Source organism: Bufo gargarizans, chromosome 1, assembly GCF_014858855.1.
Source record: "Bufo gargarizans isolate SCDJY-AF-19 chromosome 1, ASM1485885v1, whole genome shotgun sequence".
In the NCBI taxonomy this organism is placed as follows: Eukaryota; Metazoa; Chordata; class Amphibia; order Anura; family Bufonidae; genus Bufo; species Bufo gargarizans.
In genome coordinates this window covers 10,636,841-10,661,990 of record NC_058080.1, presented here as the reverse complement: position 1 = coordinate 10,661,990, position 25,150 = coordinate 10,636,841, and the positions used below count along the sequence as shown (strand labels likewise).

The 25,150-nt window shown below is 45.2% G+C and overlaps 1 protein-coding gene across 2 annotated transcripts in view; it reads right to left on the bottom strand.

The window, feature by feature from the left end:
• SFXN5 (sideroflexin 5) overlaps positions 1-25,150 on the bottom strand; it is a 227,180-nt gene that overhangs the window by 92,916 nt on the left and 109,114 nt on the right. For both annotated transcript variants that reach the window (XM_044294474.1, XM_044294483.1), the window contains exon 12: positions 6,571-6,656. In XM_044294474.1, the coding sequence (XP_044150409.1) occupies positions 6,571-6,656 (86 nt within the window). The remainder of the gene's footprint in view (positions 1-6,570; positions 6,657-25,150) is intronic.

Below are 25,150 nucleotides of genomic sequence, written 5' to 3'. Positions count from 1 at the left end.
AATCAATCCCTTTCAGATAGGGGCGTACTATGACAGAGGCTTTGGGTGCAGAGCCATAGAAGCCTCCTCTCTTACCCTTGGCTTAATAAGTGTAGGGTTATGTCCCTGAATTGCCATGGGTTCCCCAGTTTCCTGCTGTTGGTGCCCCGTGCTGCCTTATATAGGCAGGGACAGAATTTAACTAGGAACCGTCAGAATTTTGAAAGACGGTCTGGATATGATTTGAGAGAATGTCTCTAAATCAGAGCAGACAGAACAATAAAATATTTACTGCGGCTCAGATTTTTTTAATAATGAAATGTATAATACTGTCAAGTGGGATCATAATTAAATTTATACCAGAACTATGTTTATGTACCTCTTCTACTGCTGTATGGGGAACATATAGTCAGAGACTAAGCCTCTGCATCACTGGGCATTGCAACTGTGCCCTCTACAGGATTAAACAAGCACTGCATCAGTGGATCATATTTACTTACAACCTCCTGAGGCCTCCACCTCAAAAACATTTCTCATATTCTCTTGCCTGAGATCCACAAAAGTTCTAGCACATCTCCTCAGCATCTCCCTCCTACACTACTGCAACATCATCCTCTGTGGCCTCCCATCTAACATCATTGCGTCCCTCAAATCATTCCTCCTCTTGTTCTTCCCCCACCTTTCTCAATCACTTCACCATTACCTAGAAAACTCATATTTAAATATTAACAACAACCTACAACACCATCCACAACCTGTCCTCTACATACATCTTTGATCTAATCTCCCCATATATAAACTCCTTATATCTAACCACATGTAATCCCCAGTCCACAGCCTGTCTTCTCTATACATCTCTGACCTAATCTCCTGATACCTCCCCACATGTAATCTGCAGTCCACAACCAGTCCTCTCCATACATCTTTGACCTAATCTCGTGATACCTCTTCACATGTAATCTCCAGTCCACAGCCTGTCCTCTCCTACATCTCTGACTTTATCTCCTGATGCCTCCCACATGTAATCTCCAGTCCACAGCCTGTCCCCTCCTACATCTCTGACCTAATCTTCTGATACCTCTCCACATGTAATCTCCAGTCTACAACCAGTCCTCTCCATACATCTGACTTAATCTCCTGATACCTCTCCAAATGTAATCTCCAGTCCACAACCTGTCCCCTCCTAAATCTCTGACCTAATCTCCTGATACCTCTCCACATGTAATCTCCAGTCCACAACCAGTCCTCTCCATACATCTGACTTAATCTCCTGATGCCTCCCACATGTAATCTCCAGTCCACAACCTGTCCCCTCCTACATCTCTGACCTAATCTCCTGATACCTCTCCACATGTAATCTCCAGTCCACAACCTGTCTCCTCCTACATCTCTGACCTAATCTCCTGATACCTCTCCACATGTAATCTCCAGTCCACAACCTGTCTCCTCCCACATCTCTGACCTAATCTCCTGATACCTCTCCACATGTAATCTCCAGGCTACAACCTGTCCCCTCCATACATCTCTGGCCTAAGCTCCTGATACCTCCCCAGATGTAGTCTCGTCCACAAGCTGTCCTCTCCATACATCTCATTCCTAATCACCTGATACCTCCCAACATATGTTCTTTGGTCTTCTTTTTTCAGCTCCTCACACAATCATCTCGAAGATTTCTCCTGTGTTTTACCCAAACTCTGAAACTTGCTTCCCCAACTGCTCTCCCAACCTGAAAATCCACCTACCTCTGCAGGAGAGACTACAATCTACAATCACCCTGCTGTCTGAGCAGCTTCTACACTAATCTACTGTCTCCTTCCTTTGTAGACTCACGGACATGGGCCTCTCTCCCTCTGTACCCGCCTGTTCCTCAGTTAAGCCTCTATCACACCGCCTGATTTTCGAGCCAATTATCCAAAACAAGCGTTCATAGGCTTCTCGTTCCTGATAAATGGTCCGTATAATCATGTCGCCAATGAGCTGACAAATGAGCAAATGCTCGACGTGCAGGAAAAAAAGCGCCGTTTGTGTTTATCATTGATCGGTGCTCATCCTGTAGGAAAATTAAGCAATGTAATAACGCCCTTAGTTCTCATTTATCACATTTTGTCTTATGTGCGCTTGTATGAATGGCGGTTTTTAGTATATAATCTTCAATATATAGTCTTTACCTGTTCCCACATAATCTCTCCCCACTTACTGGCCATAAGTTGATGTCTATAACCTGTGGCCTCGATTTATGACCTGTAGTTCAGCTTGCTAGTCGAGCATGCTCAAGTTTCCCATATGAACGCCGGAATATCCCTTTAAACTGAAGGATATACTATTAGGTACATATATATTTGGAGACACACAAATTTTGTTTCTTTTACCTGTTTACTAAAACATATTCAAGTTATAGTTATATAATGGACCTGACAAAGTCCAGACGTTTAGCTTTCATTTGAGGGTATCCACATTAAAATTGAATGAAGGGTTTAGGAGTTTCAGCTCTTTTACATGTGGCACCCTGTTTTTAAAAGGGACCAAAAGTAATTGGACAATTCGTGGGCTGTTTCGTGGGCAATTCCTTCATTATTTCATTCTCAATTAAGCACATAAAAGGCCTGGAGTTGATTTGTGGTGTGGTGCTTGCATTTTGAATATTTTTCTGAGAAGTAAAGATGTGGTCAAAGGATCTCACCATGATGGTGAAACAAGCCATCCTTCATCTGCGAAAACAGAAAAAACCCATCCGAGAAATTGCTACACTATTAGAAGTGGCAAAATCGACAGTTTGGTACATCCTGAGAAAGAAAGAAAGCACTGGTGACCTCAACAATGCAAAAAGACCTGGACGCCCACGGAAGACAACAGTGGTCGATGATGGCAGAATAATTACCATGGTGAAGAGAAACCCCTTCACAACAGCCAACCAAGTAAACAACACTTTCCAGGATATATAGATGTATCAATATGCAAATCTACCATAAAAAGAAGACTGTATGGAAGTAAATACAGACGGTTCACTGCATGGTGCAAGCCACTCATAAGCCTCAAGAATAAGGAGGCTAGATTGGACCTTGCTCAAAAACATCTTAAAAAACCAGCACACTTCTGGAAGAACATTCTTTAGACAGATGAAACCAAGATCAACCTCTACCAGAATGATGGAAAGAAAAAAGTATGGCGAAGGCATGGTCCAGCTCATGATCCAAAGCATACCACATCATCTGTAGAACACGGCAGAGGCAGTGTGATGGCTTGGGCATGCATGGCTGCCGGTGGCACTGGGTCCCTAGTGTTTATTGATGATGTGACACAGGACAGAAGCAGCCGGATGAATTCTTGGGTTGTCGGAGACATACTATGTGCTCAAATCCAGCCAAACTGAGTGGCCGTCGTTTCATATTACAGATGGACAATGACCCAAAACATAAAGCCAAAGTAACCCAGGGGTTTATTAAAGCAAAGAAGTGTCTGAGTCACCGGATCTGAACCCAATAGAGCATTTCACTTGTTAAAGACTAAACTTCAGACAGAAAGGCCACAAACAAACAGCAACTGAAAACCGCGTCAGTAAAGGCCGGGCCGAGCATTGAAGAGGAGGAAACACGGCGTCTGGTGATGTCAATGAGGTCAAGACTTCAGGCAGTCATTGCCAACAATTTTTTTTTTTCAACCATGTATTAGAAATGAACATTTTATTTTCAATTATTTAATTTGTCCGATTACTTTTGAGCCCCTGAAATGAAGGGATCGAGTTTATAAAATGCTTTAGTTCCTCAAATTTTTATGCAATCATTCTGTTAAACCGACTGAATTAAAGCTAAAAGTCTGAACTTCAACTGCATCTGAATAGTTTTGTTCAAAATCCATTGTGGTAATGTACAGGACAAAAATTAGAAAAATGTTGTCTCTGTCCAAATATATATGAACCTAACTATACACTCCAAGTGGACAACTGAAGAACACACTCATGTGCTTTCAGAACATTTTAGTGTGGGAATGTTAAGCGAAGTCTGTCAGCAGTTTTGACCAAGCTAAACTGTTGACAGCTTTAAAATGGGGAGGGACAGCAGTACAAACCTAGCATTTGTGGAGTTTTTCCTTATAAGAAGCAGTGTGAATATGAAGTTTTATTCTGCCAGGTTTTGCTCCTGCAAGAGTCCAGGAGGCGGAGCTTCACTGTGAAGAGCTCCCAGCATTGAGATGCTTAATAGCCCCTCCTCTCTGCTCTGAGTGACAGCTGTTACAGCCTACCAGTAAACCACTACAGCTGTCACTGAGAGCAGAGGGGAGGGGCTGTGACACAACTCAATGCAGAGGGCAATTAACAGTGAAGCTCTGCCTCCAGGGCACTTGAGAGAGCAGAATCTGGCAGAATAAAACTTCATATTCTCACTACTCCTGGAAAGAAAAGCTCCACAGAAGGTGTAGAGAAAATAGCTATTTCTCCTGCAACAACAACATGCTGGCTTGGCTGAGCATGCATGTGCATGGGGATTTTGGATGCAATACGTTTGTCATAATAAGAAGTAAGCGGATACCAGAGCATTGCTCATCGGTATGTGCTGATTATTGCTGAAGGCCCTGGTTATCTGTGTGTGAACAGCCTCTATTACTGGTGCACACCTGAGGTGATCGGTCCCCGCACAACCTCAAGCATCATCAAGTGCTAATGGAGAGATAAGCCACATGTAGATCGTAAAACGAGGGCAGATCACATCCTGCTCCAAGATCCCAGGGAGATAACCTACCTCTCTGACATGGAAAGTACCCGGCAATAAATCCAGATGGCAGATAAGGGGCAGGATTAATATAGAGAGGGATCTATTCTGGCTATGTGACCTGTGTCCTGCAGGCTGACAGCTTTTCACATCAAAGAGCTCACTGGATATCTGCCCCAACTGGTCTACACAGACCTCATGGAAGGGCGTTCCACACTTTGAATGGTTTCACTCTTCCTATAAGGCATCTGATGATTAAAGGGACACTCCCAAATACAGGGTGTCCAGGGACGGACTGGAGAGGAGGAAGCATGAGTGGTTTCAAACCACCTTAAAGGTTTACACCAGTAAGAGCAGGTTATCACCTATCCACTGCTGCTAGATCGGTGTGGATCCAAGTCATGGCAGAACCGAGGACAATTATCTGACTGGAGCCGCGGTCGAGCATACGAGTCTGCGGGACTGACTGAGGGAACCCAATATATCGCTCTGCCATCTGTCAATGAAACGGAGCACTGGTGTGCATGGTCAACCGCTACCTCATTCAGTGGTCAGACCCCACTAACCCAGCAGCCAAAACTTTTTATGACTGGAAATTCCCTTTAAGAAAATCAAACCTGTCTGAGCTATTCCCTAGTCTGAAGGAGAACCATGAGTCTGACCCAGTGACAATCCAGTGCTTAGATATGTTGACGTAAGACACTCCACGTGTACAGAAATACGAAAGAAAGGCACTTAAAGGGGTTCTCTGCTTTGGACAACTCCTTACTGTTTAGAACGATGCCTTGACAATAAGCAGACCACAGTGCCCTCCTGCTGGGACTCCCAGCAATCAGCTGTAATCTGTGGGGAGACCTAGCATTAATGCCCCTGCAGCACCACCACTGGATAAATGAAGAATTACACACTGTCCATTCACATCAATGGGTTGTCAGTGTAATGCCGGGCAGGTCCTCCAGAGCTAGGTCCTCCCAATCTTTTTTGTCCCGCTGATATCTGCTGAATGAACAGTAGTCTGATGTGTACAACCGGCTTAATTCTTTAGACATAGAATCTTCCCCAAATCCTTCCAAGATCTGGTGACACTGCACGAAAGTCACAGTCTCAGTGACATCTCTCTCCTTAAGGGAGTTTCCCAGGATTTGACCCCTAATAATCAGCCCCTGGACGATGTGGTACAATAATTCTACTGGCTCAGTTCTGGCGCCCTGGCTCTTCTGCAGAGTGTGTGCAAATCCTTCACCTAGCTTGTCAAGCTCTGCTCGTGTTTCTGACAGCTCTCTCTCAGCAGGGAGTGGAGAAGGGGGATGTAAATGGCAGATCAGAGTGTGGAGTGTCCACATGAGAAGAGTCTGAAAATAGAAGCATGTTGTCTCCCGAATATCAGGAGGTGTGAAAACGAATAAAGAAATGAAGACTGCAAACTGAAACTTAGTGCCAAACAAGTCCATTGCCTTTAAGACTTATTCTGGACCTTGTGACCAGATAGAAGTAACAGGGAGCTAGTTGATCTAGAAGAACTGAGAAGCTGGCAAAATGTTTTCAAAAATGTTGTCTTCAAACTCCTCCTCTCTTCTATATGGTATGTTCAGAGATGGAAGGGTAGAAGATTCTCTAAAATGGTATTTTCCCCAATTGAATGGGTGGTGTGACCCTGCATGAAGACGTGGTCTTCAAAAGTGCAGCCAGAATGTGGAAGACATACTCAAGTCACCTCCACCAGGAACTCATCTTGCAAAAAAGAGTATGGTGGTGTCAGGAAGCAGCTGAAAGCAGCGTAATTTTTATCTTTGCGAGGTATACTTCTGTGGCCAAAGCTTTGTGTCCATGGCCAGCTTAAAAGATGGAATACAGCAATGGTTTAGCGAGAGGCTGAAGCACTTACTTTTCAAGTCCAGACATTATAATGGGAGGTAGAACGAGGATAGGCATGGGGAGCACCACTCTGGTGAGAGCTGTCTCTAGCAGAGCCTGGAAAGACATAGGAAGGACAGGTTAGACAGGAGACATAGGTCGAGAGATAGTTTATGGTTATTTCCTTTCAATCAGCCACATGGTGTTAGGGACCTGTTATAAGGCTACTGCCCCCGGTGGACATACCATAGCATGATTTAATAACACCTCACTACAAGGAGGCGGAGGAATATTATGACGATACCCATTCCCTTTGAAGATGTTTAGGCTAATACGCTTGACATGATAGGTGCTGGATTATCAGATATTCTGGATTAGAAATTGTAAGGGCAGAGATCCTTTACTTCTTCCCTGCACAGCGACATACATGCACTGCCGGGATCAGAGTTATAGCGTTAAAGGAGTTCTCCGGAAATTATTTAAAATGTCCGCCAGCAACCTGTCCTAGAATGTGAGCAGGGCTGGTCGCCTCCACTTGAAGAGCTGCCTGGGGGATAAGGTGGTGGGTCCTCACTACGCTTTAGTGCTTGCATATACTACATACTGATGAGCCTTCCTGTTGGGCTGCTCAGCCATGATCGTCTATCATAGGCAGAACCATATCATTACCATCTACCATATCATTACCATCTACCATGTCATTACGATTACCATATCATTACCATTACCAGTCTTCAGTGTAGTGAGGCCACGTCCCTTCATCCCCTCAGGCAGCTCGGCAAGTGATGGCAACCAGTCCTGCTCACATTCTAGGACAGGTTTCTGGTGGCCATTGTAAATTATTCCATTTTAAAGTAGTAAAAATGGCCATTATAACCCAAAGAGTAAAGATAACTGTCATTAATACCGCCAGGCAAATGTTGTGTTCCAAAGAAACAAACAGCAGAATTACTGGCCTCTACCCCTTCCCACCAGCAAAAAAATAACAACCCAATAACTAAATTGTACATAATGCAAAATAGTAGCATTAAAGGGGTTGTGCCAAGTATTTACGCTATCCCCTACCCACAGCCTGCCATACTGAAGTCCCAGATGATTCCCCTATAGATTGCAATGGTAAATTACTGCAGTCTATGGTAAGAGCAATAAGCTGATTGCATGTTCAAGTCTCCTAGGGGGGGCTAAAAATAAATGTTACTAAAGTTTTTAAAAAGAAAAAAAGAAATCTAAAATAATATGAAAATTCAAATCAACCCCTTTCCCCATTTTTAAAATAAACATTAAAACACCATGTCCCAAAATGCCCAAACTAAATATAAAAGTAATTATCCCGTAGGGTATCAATGAAGCATACAGATCACCCTGCAAAAACAAGGCCCTTGCACAGTATATATATATATATAAAAGTTATCGGTCAGAAGAAGTTTTTATTTTTAAAAAAGTACTAAAACACAAGAAAAACTATATGAATGTGGTATCGTACTGACCCATAAAAACGAGCCCTCATACCGCTATGTGAATGGAAAAATAAAAAAGTTATGGCTTCAGACAGGCTGGGAGTAAAAAAGAAAAACTTAAAAAACTGAAAATTTCTGCATCAGGGAAGCTCCTCTGATTAAAAGTCTATAAAGACACAAATTTTAGGTTAAGAATTTGATGGTGAACTATTTTTTTTAACCTTTAACAAATTCTTAACTTAAAATTTGTCTTTGTTGACTTTTAATCAGAGGAGCTTCCCAATGGTTTCTCTCTCCGATCATCCTTCATGCAAGGAAAGAGTGGAAACGGCAAAATCAGTTGAAAATAATGTATTTATCTTAACCCCTTAGGGAACATTCACACGACCGTGTGTAATCCTTTCCGATTTGCGGTCCGCAAATAACGGAACCGTGGGTCCGCATTTTGCAGACAAATGACTTCCGTATGTCTTCCGTTTTTTACTGTCCGCAAAAAACGAAAGGAAAAAAATAAAAGAGAGAGAAAAAAAAAAGAATTATTAAGGCCTTCAAAAATACGGAAACGGATCCGCCAAAAACGGATGACATACGGAAACCATTCCGTATGTCATCCGAAATTAGCGGATCTATTGACTTTAATGGTGTTGCGGGCCGATCTGTACGGACAATAGTAGGACATGCTTCATATTTTTGCAGAATAGAAATGCGGACACACGGATGCGGACGACATACTGAATGTTGTCCGCACATTTTATTCACCCATAGGAATAAATGGGTCCACTTCTATTCCGCAAAATGAGGAACGGATGCGGATCGGACTCGGTAAAAAATAATACGGCCGTGTGAATGTACCCTTAAGGATCAAATTGTTAATTTTTTTGCAACATTTAACAGTGTGGACCCATCGTGTCAATTGGCTTTGGGCTAATCCTAAGGGCATTACCTAAGTGTCCCCCTTCGTCTTCACCCTTTCATCCTCATACAGGGATCTGGTCTTGGCTGTGGGGAAACCACCTTTTGGATTAGTCTCTGTGCAGTGAGGAGCTGACCCAGATGGGTTGGGAGACATCGATTTGTTGCATCAAGGGAAGCGGCAGAATGGTAGTCAGTGGAGGATCCAAAGTCAGGGCAGGCAGAGTTCATTTAATCCGGTAAACAGGTAATGAGTCAGGACAGGTGGAGAGGGCGTACATGTCGTATGGAAGCAGAAACTGAAGGCAGAAAGTGAAAGGCCAGAGTACTCTGGTGGCAAAGAGCAGGCAAAGAAGCGGTGAGTATTCTGACAGCTGTGTCCACTGGGAGTGGGGAAGTGCACGGAACCATTTTATTTCTGCATCAAGGTGATTAACTAAAGTGTTGTTTTTGTGGGACGTGTTACAAACATGGGGAGACCAAATAGGTGAGGGTTATTTTAAAGTTAAATTAAATGTATATTTTATTAAAATGTCCTAGGTTGTCTCCATGTTGAGGTCAGCCCTGACCACTATGCTGCTGTGACCATCGATCACCCATACTATGGGGGCTCCCACCTTGTTCACTGAGGGAAGGGTTTACTGCTGGGATCACAGTTTTCTCGGATCGTGGCAGTTTCTGCAGGAGGGGCTGAGTTTGTTTGTTTTTTTATTTAAATTTGCTCTTTTTTTTATGATTTTTTTAATGTATTTATTTTTTGGCCCGCCGGCTGACTGTCCGATGATGCACACGAGCACTCCTGCAGGCCCTGCCTGTGATATACATTGCAGACATGGGGGCCTCACAATCCATCGGTGTCCCGTGATTGATTCTGAGTATTATGAGATTGTTAAAAGAAGGTACGAGGGACCATCTAGGTGACGATGCATCGATGTTGACTACGTGATATTGGGGGGGGCTGTTATAGGATGAATCCTGGCACCTCCCTCCGATCTGCTGATTAAAGGGGGAGCAGCACTACCGGTAACAGCGCCGCACATTTAGTAGTGGCAGAGTCTGGTACTGAAGCTCAGTCCCATTCAGTATAAAACACAAGGAGCTGTGCTGACTGGAGAGGTGCTGAGAATCGGACCCTCACTGATCTGATACTCATGGACAATCCTAAGGAAAAGCCCTTTAAATCTTAGAATTTGCATTTTTGGGGAAAGCCTTTCCCAATCACTAATGATATCTCAAATAAAAAATAAAAAAAAAAGTATAAAAAAATAACATCAATCCAGTGGCGAGTTACACAACATCTGATGCTGCGGACATGAATAATCTGATAATCCGTTCATTTGCCGAGTCAATGGAACTTTCTACTTCCAGACATTTCCTTTATGTCGCCTTCTGAATGATTTGTTCTCCTTTCATGTTATAAAACCTTCAATGAATATCCTAAAAGACAAGCTATGGGATGAGGCGCCCGGTACCTCCGCGGTGTAATGCGCAGCCTCTCCACGGAGGTACGCGGCACGGGACTTGGCTGAGGTACAGAACAGACGCATCTGAGGGGGAGTTTATTGGTCGCGGTGAGTCACTGATTGTGCGGAAGAATCCGCAGCGGCCATATGTTTCCTATATGAAGTTTGGTGTAAACATAACTCGGATATCGCTGCGCTTTTTGGTGAATGGTGTAAGAACCACGGCGGAAACTGCACCGAGTCCTCAGCCACATGTTTGCACACATCTCTGGACAGACGGATAGACAGCTACATAGAGAAAGATATTAGATAGATATAGACAGAGAGATATAGAGAGATATGTAATAGATAGATAGATATTAGACAGATATCAAATCGATATGAGATAGATAAATAGATAGATAGGAGATAAATAGATAATAGATAGATAGGAGATAAATAGATAATAGATAGATAGGATGCGCCCAGGAGTCCCAGGAGTAAGCAGCACTAAACATGAGCTCCCGAGTTTTCACCAATTTATACCTTGTAATGAGCAAGCAACCTGGAAAATACTGACTCCATGGATGACAGAAACAAGGAGGACTAAATATCTCTGAAAATAAGGACAAAGAAGGATAAAAACAGGATTTTATTGATCAGACAAGAACTCTACCTATAACACAGACTACAAGGAACAGGGAGCATCAGACAGAGCTGAGCATCTGAAGGCATCTGAAGGTAAGAGCACCCGGCTCCATCACCTGTCTGATAGTCCTTCTAGAGAGCACACCCCATAGAAGTAAAGAATATGGAGAGCCTCCAGAAAATGGAAAACTACCATTTAGAAAATGATAATTTAGAAAAAGAAAGCTCCAAGATTATAACTGACCATAGGATAGAGCTGGAGACTGCAGCCTCAGACAGCAGGAGATCACATACTGTGAAGTCCAGAGAAGCAATCAAGTGAGAAGAGCCATAAAACAGGCCAAAATTAGAGAAAGACCAGAAACCCTTTTCAGTGATATTACCTTAAAGGGGTTGTCCGGGTTCAGAGCTGAACCCGGACATACCCTTATTTTCACCCAGGCAGCCCCCCAGAGGCTCTCATGCTCCGATGCGCTCCTTTGCCCTGTGGTAGATCGCGCAGGGCACGGGCTCTTTTGTTTATCATAACACACTGCCGGGCAGAAGCTTCCACCCGGCAGTGTGTTCGGTGACGTCACCGGCTCTGATGGGCGGGCTTTAGCGCTGCCCTAACCGTTTTACTGGCTAGGGCAGCGCTAAATCCCGCCCATCAGTGCCGGTGATGTCACCGGGCTTCCTGGCATCCCCATGGAGAGCCCTGTACGTTACCAGATCCCCCCAAAATGCCTTTACCCTCTGCAATTTAGCCCAGGGCAAAGGAGAGCATCGGAGCATGAACTGCTCCGATGCTCAAGTCAGGGGGGCTGCCGGGGTGAAAATGGAGGTATGTCCGGGTTCAGCTGTGAACCCGGACAACCACTTTTAAGGAAGAAGGAAAGAGAAAAACGAATGTGCTGTTCTATAGCGAGCAGCCCAACGCCGGGCACACAGCCCTGTGCAGGCATTATAAGAATATCACCCGGTGTGGCATCAACAAGGGCCGACAGATCAGGGTAAAAGACCCACAAAAAGACAATGACGTCACACTCACCATCAACATGTACAATAATGGCACCATAGTCATCCAGAACCCCGAGGACAACCTCGGCCAGTTTGAAGATATCTTCCCTCATATTAACCCCTTCAGGACACAGCCATATTTCACCTTAAGGACTTGGCCAAGTTTCAATTTCTCTACTTCTATAATACATAGTAATACCTCCAAAAATAGTTATTACTTTACATTCCCCATATGTCTACTTCATGTTTGGATCATTTTGGGAATGACATTTTATTTTTTGGGGACTTACAAGGCTTAGATGTTTAGAAGCAAATCTCGGAATTTTTTTCAGAAATTTTCCAAAACACACTTTTTAAGGACCAGTTCAGGTCTGAAGTCACTTTGTGAGGCTTACATAATTGAAACCACCCAAAAATGACCCCATTTTGGAAACTACACCCCTCAAGGTATTCAAAACTGATTTTACAAAACTTTGTTAACCCTTTAGGTAGCCCACAAGAGCTAAAGGAAAATGGGAATGAAATTTCAAAGATTTAAAATTTTGATCAATTTTTTCTGCAACACATCAAGGGTTAACAGCCAAACAAAACTCAAAATCTTTAACCCTGATTCTGGAATTTACAGAAACACCCCATGTGTGCTCAAAAACTGATGTATGGGCGCACAGCAGGCCTCAGAGTGGAAGGAGCACCATATGGCTTTTATAGAGTGGATTTTGCAGGATTGGCTTTTGGGAGCTATGTCGCATATGAAGACACCCTGAGGTGGCCCTACAATGAAAACCCCACAAAAAGTTTTGGAAACTAGACCCGTCAAGGAGTATTTCAAGGTGTGTATTGAGCACTTTGACCCATCAGGCGTTTCACAGAATTAGGAAACACTTGGCTCTGAAAATGAAAAATTAATATTTTTTTACAGAAAAGGTTGATTTACACCCACATTTTTTACTTTCACAAGGGGTAACAGGGCAAATGCACCCCATATTTTGTTCCCCATTTCCCCCTGAATACGGCAACACCCCACATGTGCTCAAAAACGGATGCATGAGTGCATGGCAGGGTTCTAAAGGGAAGGAGCGCCATAGGGCTTTTGGAGGACAGATTTTGCAGGATTGGCTTTTTGGAGCTATGTTGCAAATGAAGACACCCTGACGTACCCCTACAATAGAAACCCCCCAAAAAAGTGACCCCATATAGGAACCTAGACCCATCAAGGAGTATTTCAAGGTGTGTAGTGAGCACTTTGACCCATCAGGCGTTTCACAGAATTAGGAAACACTTGTGTCACGGACGGTGTACAGGAAACAAGACAATGCAACATGCATATATGACTCACTGGGTCCAAAGCTAAGGAACCAAAAGGGAGACCCCTGCACAAGACCTGGCACTTTCCCTGGCTGCTCAGCCTATGCAAAAATCCCAAAGGTGGATGGTTGCATATCCACGTACCTCGACTATATAACCCCTGAACACCCTACAATAGTGAGGGGACACGACCACCGGCTCCCTACACCAGACACGGAGGGTGTCAGGGTCACCTGGGATCCAGCAAACAGAAAATAACAGATAAATGTACAGCACTTAACTTTGTAGCAGACTGGGAAACAGGATCAGCATGCACACACACTCCAGGAAGTAGTATAAGCCGCCCAGTAATGCATTATGGGGAGGAATTTAAAGGGAAGCAATCAGTCCAACTACATGACAGCTGAGAGAGGCTAACGAGATGAGGAACTGAACACCACAACAAAGAAAACTCAAGGAGGAGGTTCTGAAAGGCTTCTGTCAGAGCTTCTCAGCTGTCTGGTTGTGACAGTACCCCTCCCTCTACGAGTGGACTCCGGACACTCAGAGCCCACCTTCTCAGGATGGGACCTATGGAAAGCCCTGATGAGACGAGAGGCCTTAATGTCCGTCACTGGGACCCACATCCTCTCCTCAGGACCATAACCCTCCCAATGAACAAGGTACTGAAGAGAACCGCAGACAAGACGAGAATCCACAATCCTAGAGACCTGAAATTCAAGATTCCCATCAACCATAATCGGAGGAGGAGGCAAAGGCGAGGGTACAATGGCTTGAACATAAGGTTTCAATAAGGACTTATGAAAAACATTATGGATCTTCCAAGTCTGAGGAAGATCAAGACGGTAGGCAACAGGATTGATGACAGACAGGATTTTGTAAGGCCCAATAAACCTAGGACCCAACTTCCAGGAGGGATCCTTCAATTTGATATTCTTGGTAGACAACCACACCAGATCACCAACATTCAGGTCCGGACCAAGCACACGTCTCTTATCTGCCACACGCTTATATCTCTCACTCATGCTCTTTAGATTATCCTGAATCTTTTGCCAAATAGATGACAAAGACGAGGAGAATAGGTAAACCAGAAGACCCCTCTCCCGAGAAAGTCCCAAACTGCGGATGAAACCCATATGACCAAAAAATGGTGACTTATCAGAGGACTCCTGACGACGGTTATTTAAAGCAAACTCAGCAAGGGACAAAAAATAACACCAATCCTCTTGATTCTCCGCCACAAAACAGCGCGGATATGTCTCCAGATTCTGATTGACGCGCTCTGTCTGGCCATTCGACTGCGGGTGGAAAGCAGAAGAGAATGACAACCGAACCCCCAAGCGAGAACAGAAATCCTTCCAGAATCTGGAAACAAACTGCGTGCCCCTATCAGAGACTATGTCTGAAGGAATACCGTGCAATTTGACAATGTGATCAATAAATGCCTGCGCCAGCGTCTTAGCATTGGGCAAACCAGGAAAAGGGATGAAATGCACCATTTTGCTAAAACGGTCCACCACCACCAGAATCACAGTCTTCCCCGAGGAACGAGGCAGGTCCGTTATGAAGTCCATGGACAGATGTGTCCAAGGACGGGAAGGAATGGGTAAGGGAAGGAGAGGACCTGATGGCCGTGAATGAGGGACTTTGGCACGAGCGCAAGTCTCGCAGGCTGCCACAAAACCCTCAACCGACTTACGAAGCGCAGGCCACCAGAATCTCAGAGCGATGAGATCCAGTGTGGCTCTTGCCCCCGGGTGCCCAGCAAGGACCGTATCGTGGTGTTCCTTAAAAATCTTGTGTCTTAAAGCGAGAGGCACAAACAACCTCCCAGGAGGACAAAGATCAGGAGCCTCTGACTGGGCTGCCTGCACCTCTGCCTCAAATTCAGAAAAAAGAGCAGAGACCACCACACCTTCAGCCAAAATGGGACCCGGGTCTTCAAAATTCCCGCCTCCCGGAAAACAACGTGACAGGGCATCTGCCTTCACATTCTTAACCCCAGGGCGGAACGTGACAACAAAATTTAACCTAGAAAAGAACAAAGACCATCTGGCCTGTCTCGGGTTCAGACGCTTGGCTGACTCCAAGTAGGCCAGATTTTTATGGTCAGTAAATACGGTAATAGGGTGTCTGGCTCCCTCTAGCCAATGGCGCCATTCCTCAAAAGCCAACTTGATGGCCAACAATTCCCTATCTCCCACATCGTAATTTCTCTCTGCGGAGGAGAGTTTTTTCGAGAAAAAGGCACACGGTCGCCATTTGGCAGGAGAGGAACCCTGAGACAAGACCGCCCCCACACCCACCTCAGAAGCATCAACCTCAACTATGAAGGGTAAAGAAATATCAGCTTGCACCAAGATGGGAGCGGAAGCAAAACTCTCCTTGATATTAGAAAAAGCCTTACGCGCCTCTACTGACCAAGAAGAAAAATCTACCCCCTTTCTGGTCATATCAGTGAGTGGTTTAACAATAGAGGAATAATTCAAAATAAACTTCCTGTAATAATTGGCAAAGCCCAAAAAACGCATCAGCGCCTTCTGATTCTCAGGAAGCTCCCACTCAAGCACAGCGCGGACCTTCTCAGGGTCCATGCGAAAACCAGAAGCGGAGAGAAGAAACCCCAGAAATTAAATTTCTGGAACTGCAAACACACATTTTTCCAGTTTCGCATATAATTTATTCTCCCGCAGGATGAGCAAGACCTGACGTAAATGTTCCTTATGAGTTTTGAAATCAGGAGAAAAAATCAAAATGTCATCCAAATACACTAATACAAATTTTCCCATCAAATGATAAAAAATGCTGTTCACGAAATGCTGAAAAACGGCTGGGGCATTCATCAAACCAAAAGGCATAACCAAATTCTCAAAATGGCCCTTAGGGGTATTGAAGGCCGTCTTCCATTCGTCCCCTTCTCTGACCCTGACCAGGTTGTATGCCCCTCTTAGATCTAATTTGGAAAAGACTTTAGCCCCAACAACCTGGTTAAACAGGTCCGGGATCAGAGGAAGCGGATAAGGGTCACGGATTGTGATACTGTTCAGCTCCCTGAAATCCAGACAAGGTCTTAAAGAACCATCTTTTTTCTTAACAAAGAAAAAACCAGCGGCAACAGGTGACTTCGAGGGTCATATGTGTCCTTTTCTCAGACTCTCAGAGATATAAGCACGCATAGCGACCCTTTCAGGTTGGGAAAGATTGTATAAACGAGATTTAGGCAGCTTGGCGCCTGGGATGAGATTAATAGGGCAATCGTACTCCCTGTGCGGGGGCAAATCCTGAACTCCACTCTCAGAGAAGACATCCAAAAATTCAGAGAGAAAAGATGGTACAGTCTTAGTAGAAACCTCAGAAACAGATGTCGTGAGGCAATTCTCTCTGCAAAAGTCACTCCAACCATTTATTTGCCTCGCTTGCCAATCAATGGTGGGGTTATGTTTAGTGAGCCAGGGTAGCCCCAACACTAGAGGAGTAGGCAATCCGCTAAGGACGAAACATGACACATCCTCAACATGAGCATCACTCACAATTAAACGGATATTGTGAACTATGCCCTTTAATGATTTCTGAGAAAGTGGAGCGGAATCAATAGCAAAAACAGGAATATCCTTTCCCAAAGTGCGCACCTGGAAACCATGAGTTATTGCAAATTGATTATCAATGAGATTGACAGCTGCTCCACTATCCACAAAAAATGCTCTTGCTCTCTAGCGCCACCCTAGCAGGCAGGACAAAACGGGAACTACAAGCAAACGGAAAACCCTCAATCTCCGCCTCAACCCTGCCAATAGTATTGTTTGTTTCTTTATTACTCCCAGAAAACTGCCTGAATCTCCTAGAGGGACAAACATTTGCCAAATGATTTATACCTCCACAACAAAAACAAACCCTCCCATGCGAGCTGAATCCTCTATTGTCAGAAGCAATCAACCCCAGCTGCATGGGCTCCTGCTCAGAAGGGGCTGACAGCGACCGAGACCCCTGCGCACGGAATGAGACCGCTGCACTGTCCTGGGACTGAGTATGACAGGAAGGAGATATCTCTCCTCTCTCTCTAAGATGCCTGTCAATACGAACGGCCTGAGACATAGCAGAGTCCAAGGAAATAGGCCTCTCATGAAAGGCAAATGCATCTTTCAATCCCTCTGAAAGACCATGGCAAAATTGACTTCGGAGTGCAGCATCATTCCAACCAGTATCAGCTGCCCGTCTCCGAAATTCTGAGCAGTATATCTCTGCGGATTGTTTACCCTGGCATAATAGACGTAGTCTAGACTCAGCCAGAGCAATACGATCCGGATCATCATATATCTGACCCAGGGCTAAAAAGAATTCATCCACTGAACGGAGAGGCCGTGCCCCCTTGGCAGCGAAAAGGCCAAAGACTGAGCGTTACCCCTGAGCAGCGATATAATGATCCCCACCCTCCGTTCCTCATCACCAGAGGAATGGGGAAGAAGGCGAAAATGGAGTTTGCAAGCCTCTCTAAAACGCACAAAATTCTCACTACCCCCGGAGAACGTATCCGGGAGCGAGATCTTAGGCTCAGAACAAACTCCATGAACGCAAGCTGAACCGGTCACTTGAAGCTGAGAAAAAGTCTTACGGAGATCAGCTACCTCCAATGAAAGACCCTGGAAGCGTTCAGCCAAAAGTGAAACCGGATCCATGCTTGAGACGGTTTTGGCGGCTTATAATGTCACGGACGGTGTACAGGAAACAAGACAATGCAACATGCATATATGACTGAGTGGATCCAAAGCTAAGGAACCAAAAGGGAGACCCCTGCACAAGACCTGGCACTTTCCCTGGCTGCTCAGCCTATGCAAAAATCCTAAAGGTGGATGGTTGCATATCCACGTACCTCGACTATATAACCCCTGAACACCCTACAATAGTGAGGGGACACGACCACCGGCTCCCTACACCAGACACGGAGGGAGTCAGGGTCACCTGGGATCCAGCAAGCAGAAAATAACAGATAAATGTACAGCACTTAACTTTATAGCAGACTGGGAAACAGGATCAGCATGCACACACACTCCAGGAAGTAGTATAAGCCGCCCAGTAATGCATTATGGGGAGGAATTTAAAGGGAAGCAATCAGTCCAACTACATGACAGCTGAGAGAGGCTAACGAGATGAGGAACTGAACACCACAACAAAGAAAACTCAAGGAGGAGGTTCTGAAAGGCTTCTGTCAGAGCTTCTCAGCTGTCTGGTTGTGACAATTTGGCTCTGAAAATGAAAAATTTAACTTTTTTCCAGAAAAGGTTGCTTTACACCCACATTTTTCACTTTCACAAGGGGTAACAGGGCAAAATGCACCCGACATTTTGTTACCCATTTTCCACTGAATATGGCAACACCCAATATGCGCTCAAAAACTGATGTATGGGCGTAAGGCAGGGTTCAGAAGGGAAGGAGCGCCATATTGTTTTTGGAGGACAGATGTTGCTGGAATGTTTCATTTAGGCTCCATTCACACGTCCGCAAGTGTTTTGCGGATCCGCAAAACACGGACATCGGCGATGTGCGTTCCGCAATTTGCGGACCGCACATCGCCGGCACTATATAGAAAATGCCTTTTCTTGTCCGGACAAGAATAGGACATGTTCTATTTTTTTCGGGAATGCGATTGCGGACCCGGAAGTGCGGAAGTTGCGTCTGTCCCCATTGAAATTAATGGGTCCGCAATTCCGTTCTGCAAAATGCGGAACAGAATTGCGGACGTGTGAATGGAGCAGGCTCCATTCACACGTCCGCAATTCTGTTCCGCATTTTGGAGCAGGCTCCATTCACACATCCGCAATTCTGTTCCGCATTTTGGAGCAGGCTCCATTCACACGTCCGCAATTCTGTTCCACATTTTGCAGAACGGAATTGCGGAACCATTAATTTCAATGGGGACAGACGCAACTTCCGCACTTCCGGGGGACAGACGAATGGGTGATTATGGGCCTTAATTTATACAATCTATCAAAACTGGGATCATCTTGGGATGGGCATCTGGTATTATCATTGTAGTGTATAAATTTCATTATGGCTTCAAATCTCATATTAGACATGGCTGCACGATACATTGGATTGTGGTAAAGTACGTCCGTACTCCAGTATGCTCTTATAGATGTTTTTTTTTACCAGGCCCATACTTAATACAATGCCCCAAAATGTACGCATCTCCCCAGCGTCAGTAGGGGTCCATTTCGAGGCCTGAAATGTTGTAGGATTCATGGCAATAAATTGGTTTGCACAACCATCAATGAAATTAAATTATCAGTAAAGAAAAGCTTGAAAGAATCAACTTCTCTAAACCGAGTCGTATTAACACGTGTACCGGCATCAGCAGTAAAGTTGGGTACCTGGGCCACATAGTTATCTGGGGGTGCCCAAATAGGTGCACTTGATTGGGTTAATAACTGATCATCAACCCTTTCGCGCTTCTTGGGGGTTCATCGGATTCATGTCACCTTCACTTGCAGACTCAGTGTCTGAACAAATCATGGCGTACGCCTGCTCTGCAGAAAACCGCCTGCCATGCGCCATATTTGAATTTTAGTAAACGACGTAACAGTCCAGTAACTGTAGAAGATGCAACAGTAGGTACTGAAATACAACAGTAGGTACTGGGGTGCTGGGCGTACCTACTAAAATAACACAAACTGTTTCAGTGGCTGGCGGCCATGGGGGGGGGGGGGGATATGTAGTGCTTTGTGCGACTGGGTGTACGGGTCTCACTGGGTCAGGGCCGCTAACAAAATTATAAAACTAAACGGCACTAAATTGGGAAAAAAAAATATCTGCTCTGGAAAAAAAAAATATGGGAGCAGGATGGGGTTCACTGGAAAGTAATGGGAGGTGGATGAGGAGAGTACAGTGATTGTGCAACTGTGACAGGCGCTCTGAGTGACAATAATGCTCTCTGAGAGAACTGAGGTGATCAGAGGGGGTGAAGTCACCTACCCAGACTCCTGTCCCCTGATTGGCCAACCTAGGACCATCTTGATTGGTCCTGGGTTGGCAAACTGTGACTGGTAGCTAATCATAGCTCTGTCACCACCTACATGGCGACAGGTTGGCATCTACACGGTATGGCTGTCAGAGCGTGCTGATAGCAGCGATCCTCGATGCCTTCCTGCTCTGATCGGTGCATTGGAGGGACCGATCAGAGCACACCGCTCTGCAATATACTTCGGGTGGCTGTCGGAGCGCCGCTGCAGTCTCGGTTACAGCCCACCCCCCTCGAGAAGTGCGCTTCTAAGAAAAATAGTGCTGATTGGTCCATGAGACTTCACGGACCAATCACAGCGATCGCCGACCTGGGTGTGCTCTTACAGCTACCAGGCCGGCTAGCTGTGATACTTAGCGGTCCGTGACAGCTATCATCAGAGCGCTGCCACCATATAGTAAAATATGGTGACAGTTTCTAGCCATGATGCGTATACACGTCATGTAGCGCAAAATAGCTGTGTTTCATGACGTGTATACTCGTCAACGAGCGTTAAGGGGTTAAAGTCCAGGCCCAAACCAACAAAGCACAGACTAAGAGCAATGATGATCCTAAATCTACAGAGACAACCACCAGAGACCCCCTAACCCCTACAGAGAAAACCACCAGAGACCCCCTTCAGCCCCCATGTCCTTCTTCCTCACACCCCTCCCTGGAGACCCTCAGAGATTGCTGATCTCAGCTAGAAAGAGACTTTATACACTTTAAAGAGAAGCTTCAAAGAAATTCTGGTGACAAAAATGCAAATGACCAAGTAGCTGAAGAGATAACCAGACTGAAGTGTGAACAGGCCTCTGCCCTGCAGGAAATAAGAGGTAAATTACAAGAACTGCAGCAAGAAAACACAGAGCTGAGACGAGAGATAGAAATACTGAAATCCCAGACTTATCCCCTAATCAAGGAGAGGAACCCAGGGAAAGAAGGGTGTGAGAACCAAATGAAAGCCAGCAGCCATGACACCAATACATCAATGAACTGCCAAATGGAATTAACAGAAGATGAGAGCAAAGCCAAGAAGAGCAGAGTAATAAAAGAGGGGCCAGAGCTGACAACCCCCAAAACACAACCACAACAGATCCCAACAACAGAGCCGACCATTACCAGAACCTCAACACAGCAGCTTCCTACAAGAAGCCCGAGCAGCAGGTCGGACACGGACATGAGCAGTAAGCCACAGTGCCCTGATACTGTTCTGATTATAGACTCCAATGGTAAATACTTGAACACAAAGCGACTTTTCGCAGGAAAAAGAGTCAGTAAAATCCGCTGCTCTACTATCGAACAAGCAATAGCCATCATTGATAGTCCATATTTCACCAAACCCAACCACATTATCATACACACGGGCACCAATAACCTCCAGGACCAGCACCAGCAGATAGCAGGACAACTGAGCCAGCTAGCAGGGACGTCACAGCAGAAGTTCCCCAGCTGTAATATCATCCTGTCATCTCTGCTCCCAAGAAAGGACACCCCTGAACACATCATCCAGAGCATCAACACAGAGCTGGCAGCTAAAATCAGCGCCATGCCAGACATCACCGTGGCACAACACCCCTCCATAAACCACCATCACCTTTATGACAATAAACACCTCAATAAGCAAAGAGTTAGCCTTCTAGCCAAAGAATTCATAGACATAGTGCTCAACAGAGACCCCGGCCCAGACCCCACACAAGACAAAAACCTATGATAAAGTCACCAACAACAAATAGACCTAAAACCTCATACCCTCCTCAACAAACTGGAAATGGTGACCTTTATTACAAATATGGACCCCAAAAATATTGGTGGCTTCACCCCACACACCTGTCAGACCACAACCAACTGCTCCTATATATTAAATTCACAAGTAAACCACCGGCACAAACATTACAGCAGACCGGCCTCTTCAGCCTACCTCCATCTTTTAAATGGTCCAAGATGTCAGTCCCAAAGTATATGGAGACCATAAACAGCGCAGAGATCCAGGAGATGCTCCATAACTTCCATAGTAAAGTGTATGAGCTGAACCCAGAAGGAGTAAATCTCGCGGTAAGAGACTTTAATAATATACTTTACACCATGGCAGAAATGTCTGACCTTAAAAGATGCAACAAAAGGCCAAAAAAGCAACAACCCAACAGTTGGTTCGACAGGGAGTGTAAAGATATAAGGAAGGCGCTAAGAATGGCCTCAAATAGAAAAACACCAAGATCCGAACAACTCCAGTCTGAGGGAAGCCTACAACAACATACAAAGGCAATACAAAACCATCCTCAGAAAAAGCAAGGCAACATTTCAACCAAGCTCCTCCAACTCCAAGATGCTCTCCAGGACAACTTTTTCTGGGAACTATGGAAGCACATGGACGAAACCAGCAAGAACACCAACCTCCACATCCAAAATGGCAACATCTGGCTCCAGTACTTCAAGGATCTTTACAAAGCCATCTCGAGGGAGGACCAAAGCCCAGAACAAAAATAAATCATGAAAAAGCTGAAGGATATGGAGGGGGAAAAAAAAATCGAAGATTTCCAAAACCCTCTAGACACACTGATCATACCGCAGGAGATAACAGAGAGGATCTCAGTGATAAAAAGAAAAAAAGCCAGTCGCCCAGATGGTATCCTTCCAGAAATGATCAAATACAGCCCACCAGGTATCCAGGCTGCATTAGTAAAACTCTTCAATGTTGTGCTGAGTGTCGGCTACTTCCCCCAGAGCTGGAACCAGGGCATCATTACCCCCATACACAAGGGTGGAGACAGGTACGACCCAGCCAACTATAGAGGATATGCGTCAGCAGCAACCTGGGGAAACTCCTCAGCAGTATCCTGAATAAGAGGATCCTCAGCTTCCTCACCCAGCACAACATCCTCAGCAGAAGCCAAGCAGGCTTCATGCCAAACCACCGCACCAACGGACCACATCTACACTCTGCAGAGCCTCAGCAAGAGCCATGTCCACAATACAAAGCATGGAAAGATCTATGCCTGCTTTGTGTACTTTAAGATGGCCTTTGACTCAGTGTGTAACCCGGACCTATTCCTGAAACTTCTTGAAAGCGGAATAGGAGGAAAGACATATGATGTCATCAGAAGTTCATACACTGAGAACATATGCAGCGTGAAGTTAAATGGAAGGAGAATGGCTTATTTCCGGCAGAGCCGAGGAGTCAGACAGGACTGCAGCCTCAGTCCAACCCTGTTTAACATCTACATCAATGAGCTGGTGGCGGCTCTGGAGTCCTCCACAACACCTGGTCTCACCCTCCATGACACCGAGGTGAAATTTCTCCTTTTTGCAGATGATCTTCTGCTACTATTACCAACTGAGCAAGGGCTCCAAGATAACCTGAAAATCCTGGAGAAGTTCAGTAACACGTGGGCACTGCCCATCAATCCAAAGAAAACCAACATCATGGTGTTCCAGAAAATAAACCGGAAACCAGCCAGGCATCCTCCCTTCTGGCTCTCAACCTTGCCAAACAAAAGTACTTCACCTCTCTCACCTCCTCACTCTCAAATAACCCAAAACGACTGACATTTTTCATTCCCTTCTAAGCCCTAAAGTTCCAGAACCTGTCACTGACCTCTGCGCTGATGGCATGGCCACTTACTTCAGAGACAAGATTGGCAGTATCCGGCAGGAAATAATCTCCCAGTTCCCAAATAATTTCAATCCTCCTCCCTCCAATTCTTCCACATGCTCTCTGTCCTCTTTTGACCCTATAACAGAGGAAGAAGTCTCCAGGCTTCTCTCTTCTTCTCGACCCACAACCTGTAGCAGTGATCCTATTCCATCACACCTCCTCCAGTCCCTCTCCCCGGCTGTCATCACTCACCTAACCACAATTTTTAACCTCTCTCTCTCTTCTGGTATCTTTCCCTCCTCTTTCAAACACTCTATTATCACCCCACTACTAAAGTAACCATCTCTTGACCCGACCTGTGCTGCTAACTACAGACCTGTTTCTAATCTCCCCTTCATCTCTAAACTCCTTGAACGTCTTGTCTACTCTCGCTTAATAAGCTATCTCTCTGCAAACTCTCTTCTTGACCCCTTACAATCTACCTTTCACCCTCTTCACTCGACAGAAACTGCCCTTACTAAAGTGTCTAACGATCTCCTAACAGCAAAAAGAAATGGTGACTATTCGCTATTGATTCTGCTGGATCTCTCTGCAGCGTTTGATACCATAGACCATAAACTCCTCCTCACCATGCTCCACTCAATTGGCCTTAAGGACACTGCTCTCTCTTGGTTCTCTTCCTATCAAACTGGTCGCTCCTTTAGTGTATCATTCGCTGGATCTTCTTCTTCTCCTCTTCCTCTTGATGTCGGCGTTCCTCAGGGCTCACTACTAGGTCCACTACTGTTCTCCCTCTATACAGGCCCCATCGGACAGACTATCAGTAGATTTGGCTTTCGGTACCATCTCTATGCTGACGACACCCAACTATACACTTCATCCCCTGGCATCACCCCTGCTTTACTCCAAAACACCAGTAATTGTCTGGCAGCTGTCTCTAACATCATGTCCTCTCTGTATGTAAAACTGAACTTCTTGTCTTTCCCCTTTCTACTAACTCACCTAAACTTGATATTTCAATTTCGGTCTGCAGCACAATCATAACTCCTGTGCCACATGCCCGCTGTCTTGGGGCCAAATGTGACTCCAATCTCTCCTTTGTTCCCCATATTCAATCACTTATACGCTCTTGTCGTCTGCACCTCAAGAATATCGCCAGAACCCGTCCTTTTCTTACGGTGGAAACGGCAAAAACTCTTGTTGTTGCCTTGATTCATTCTCGTCTTGACTACTGCAATACATTACTAATCGGTCTCCCTCTC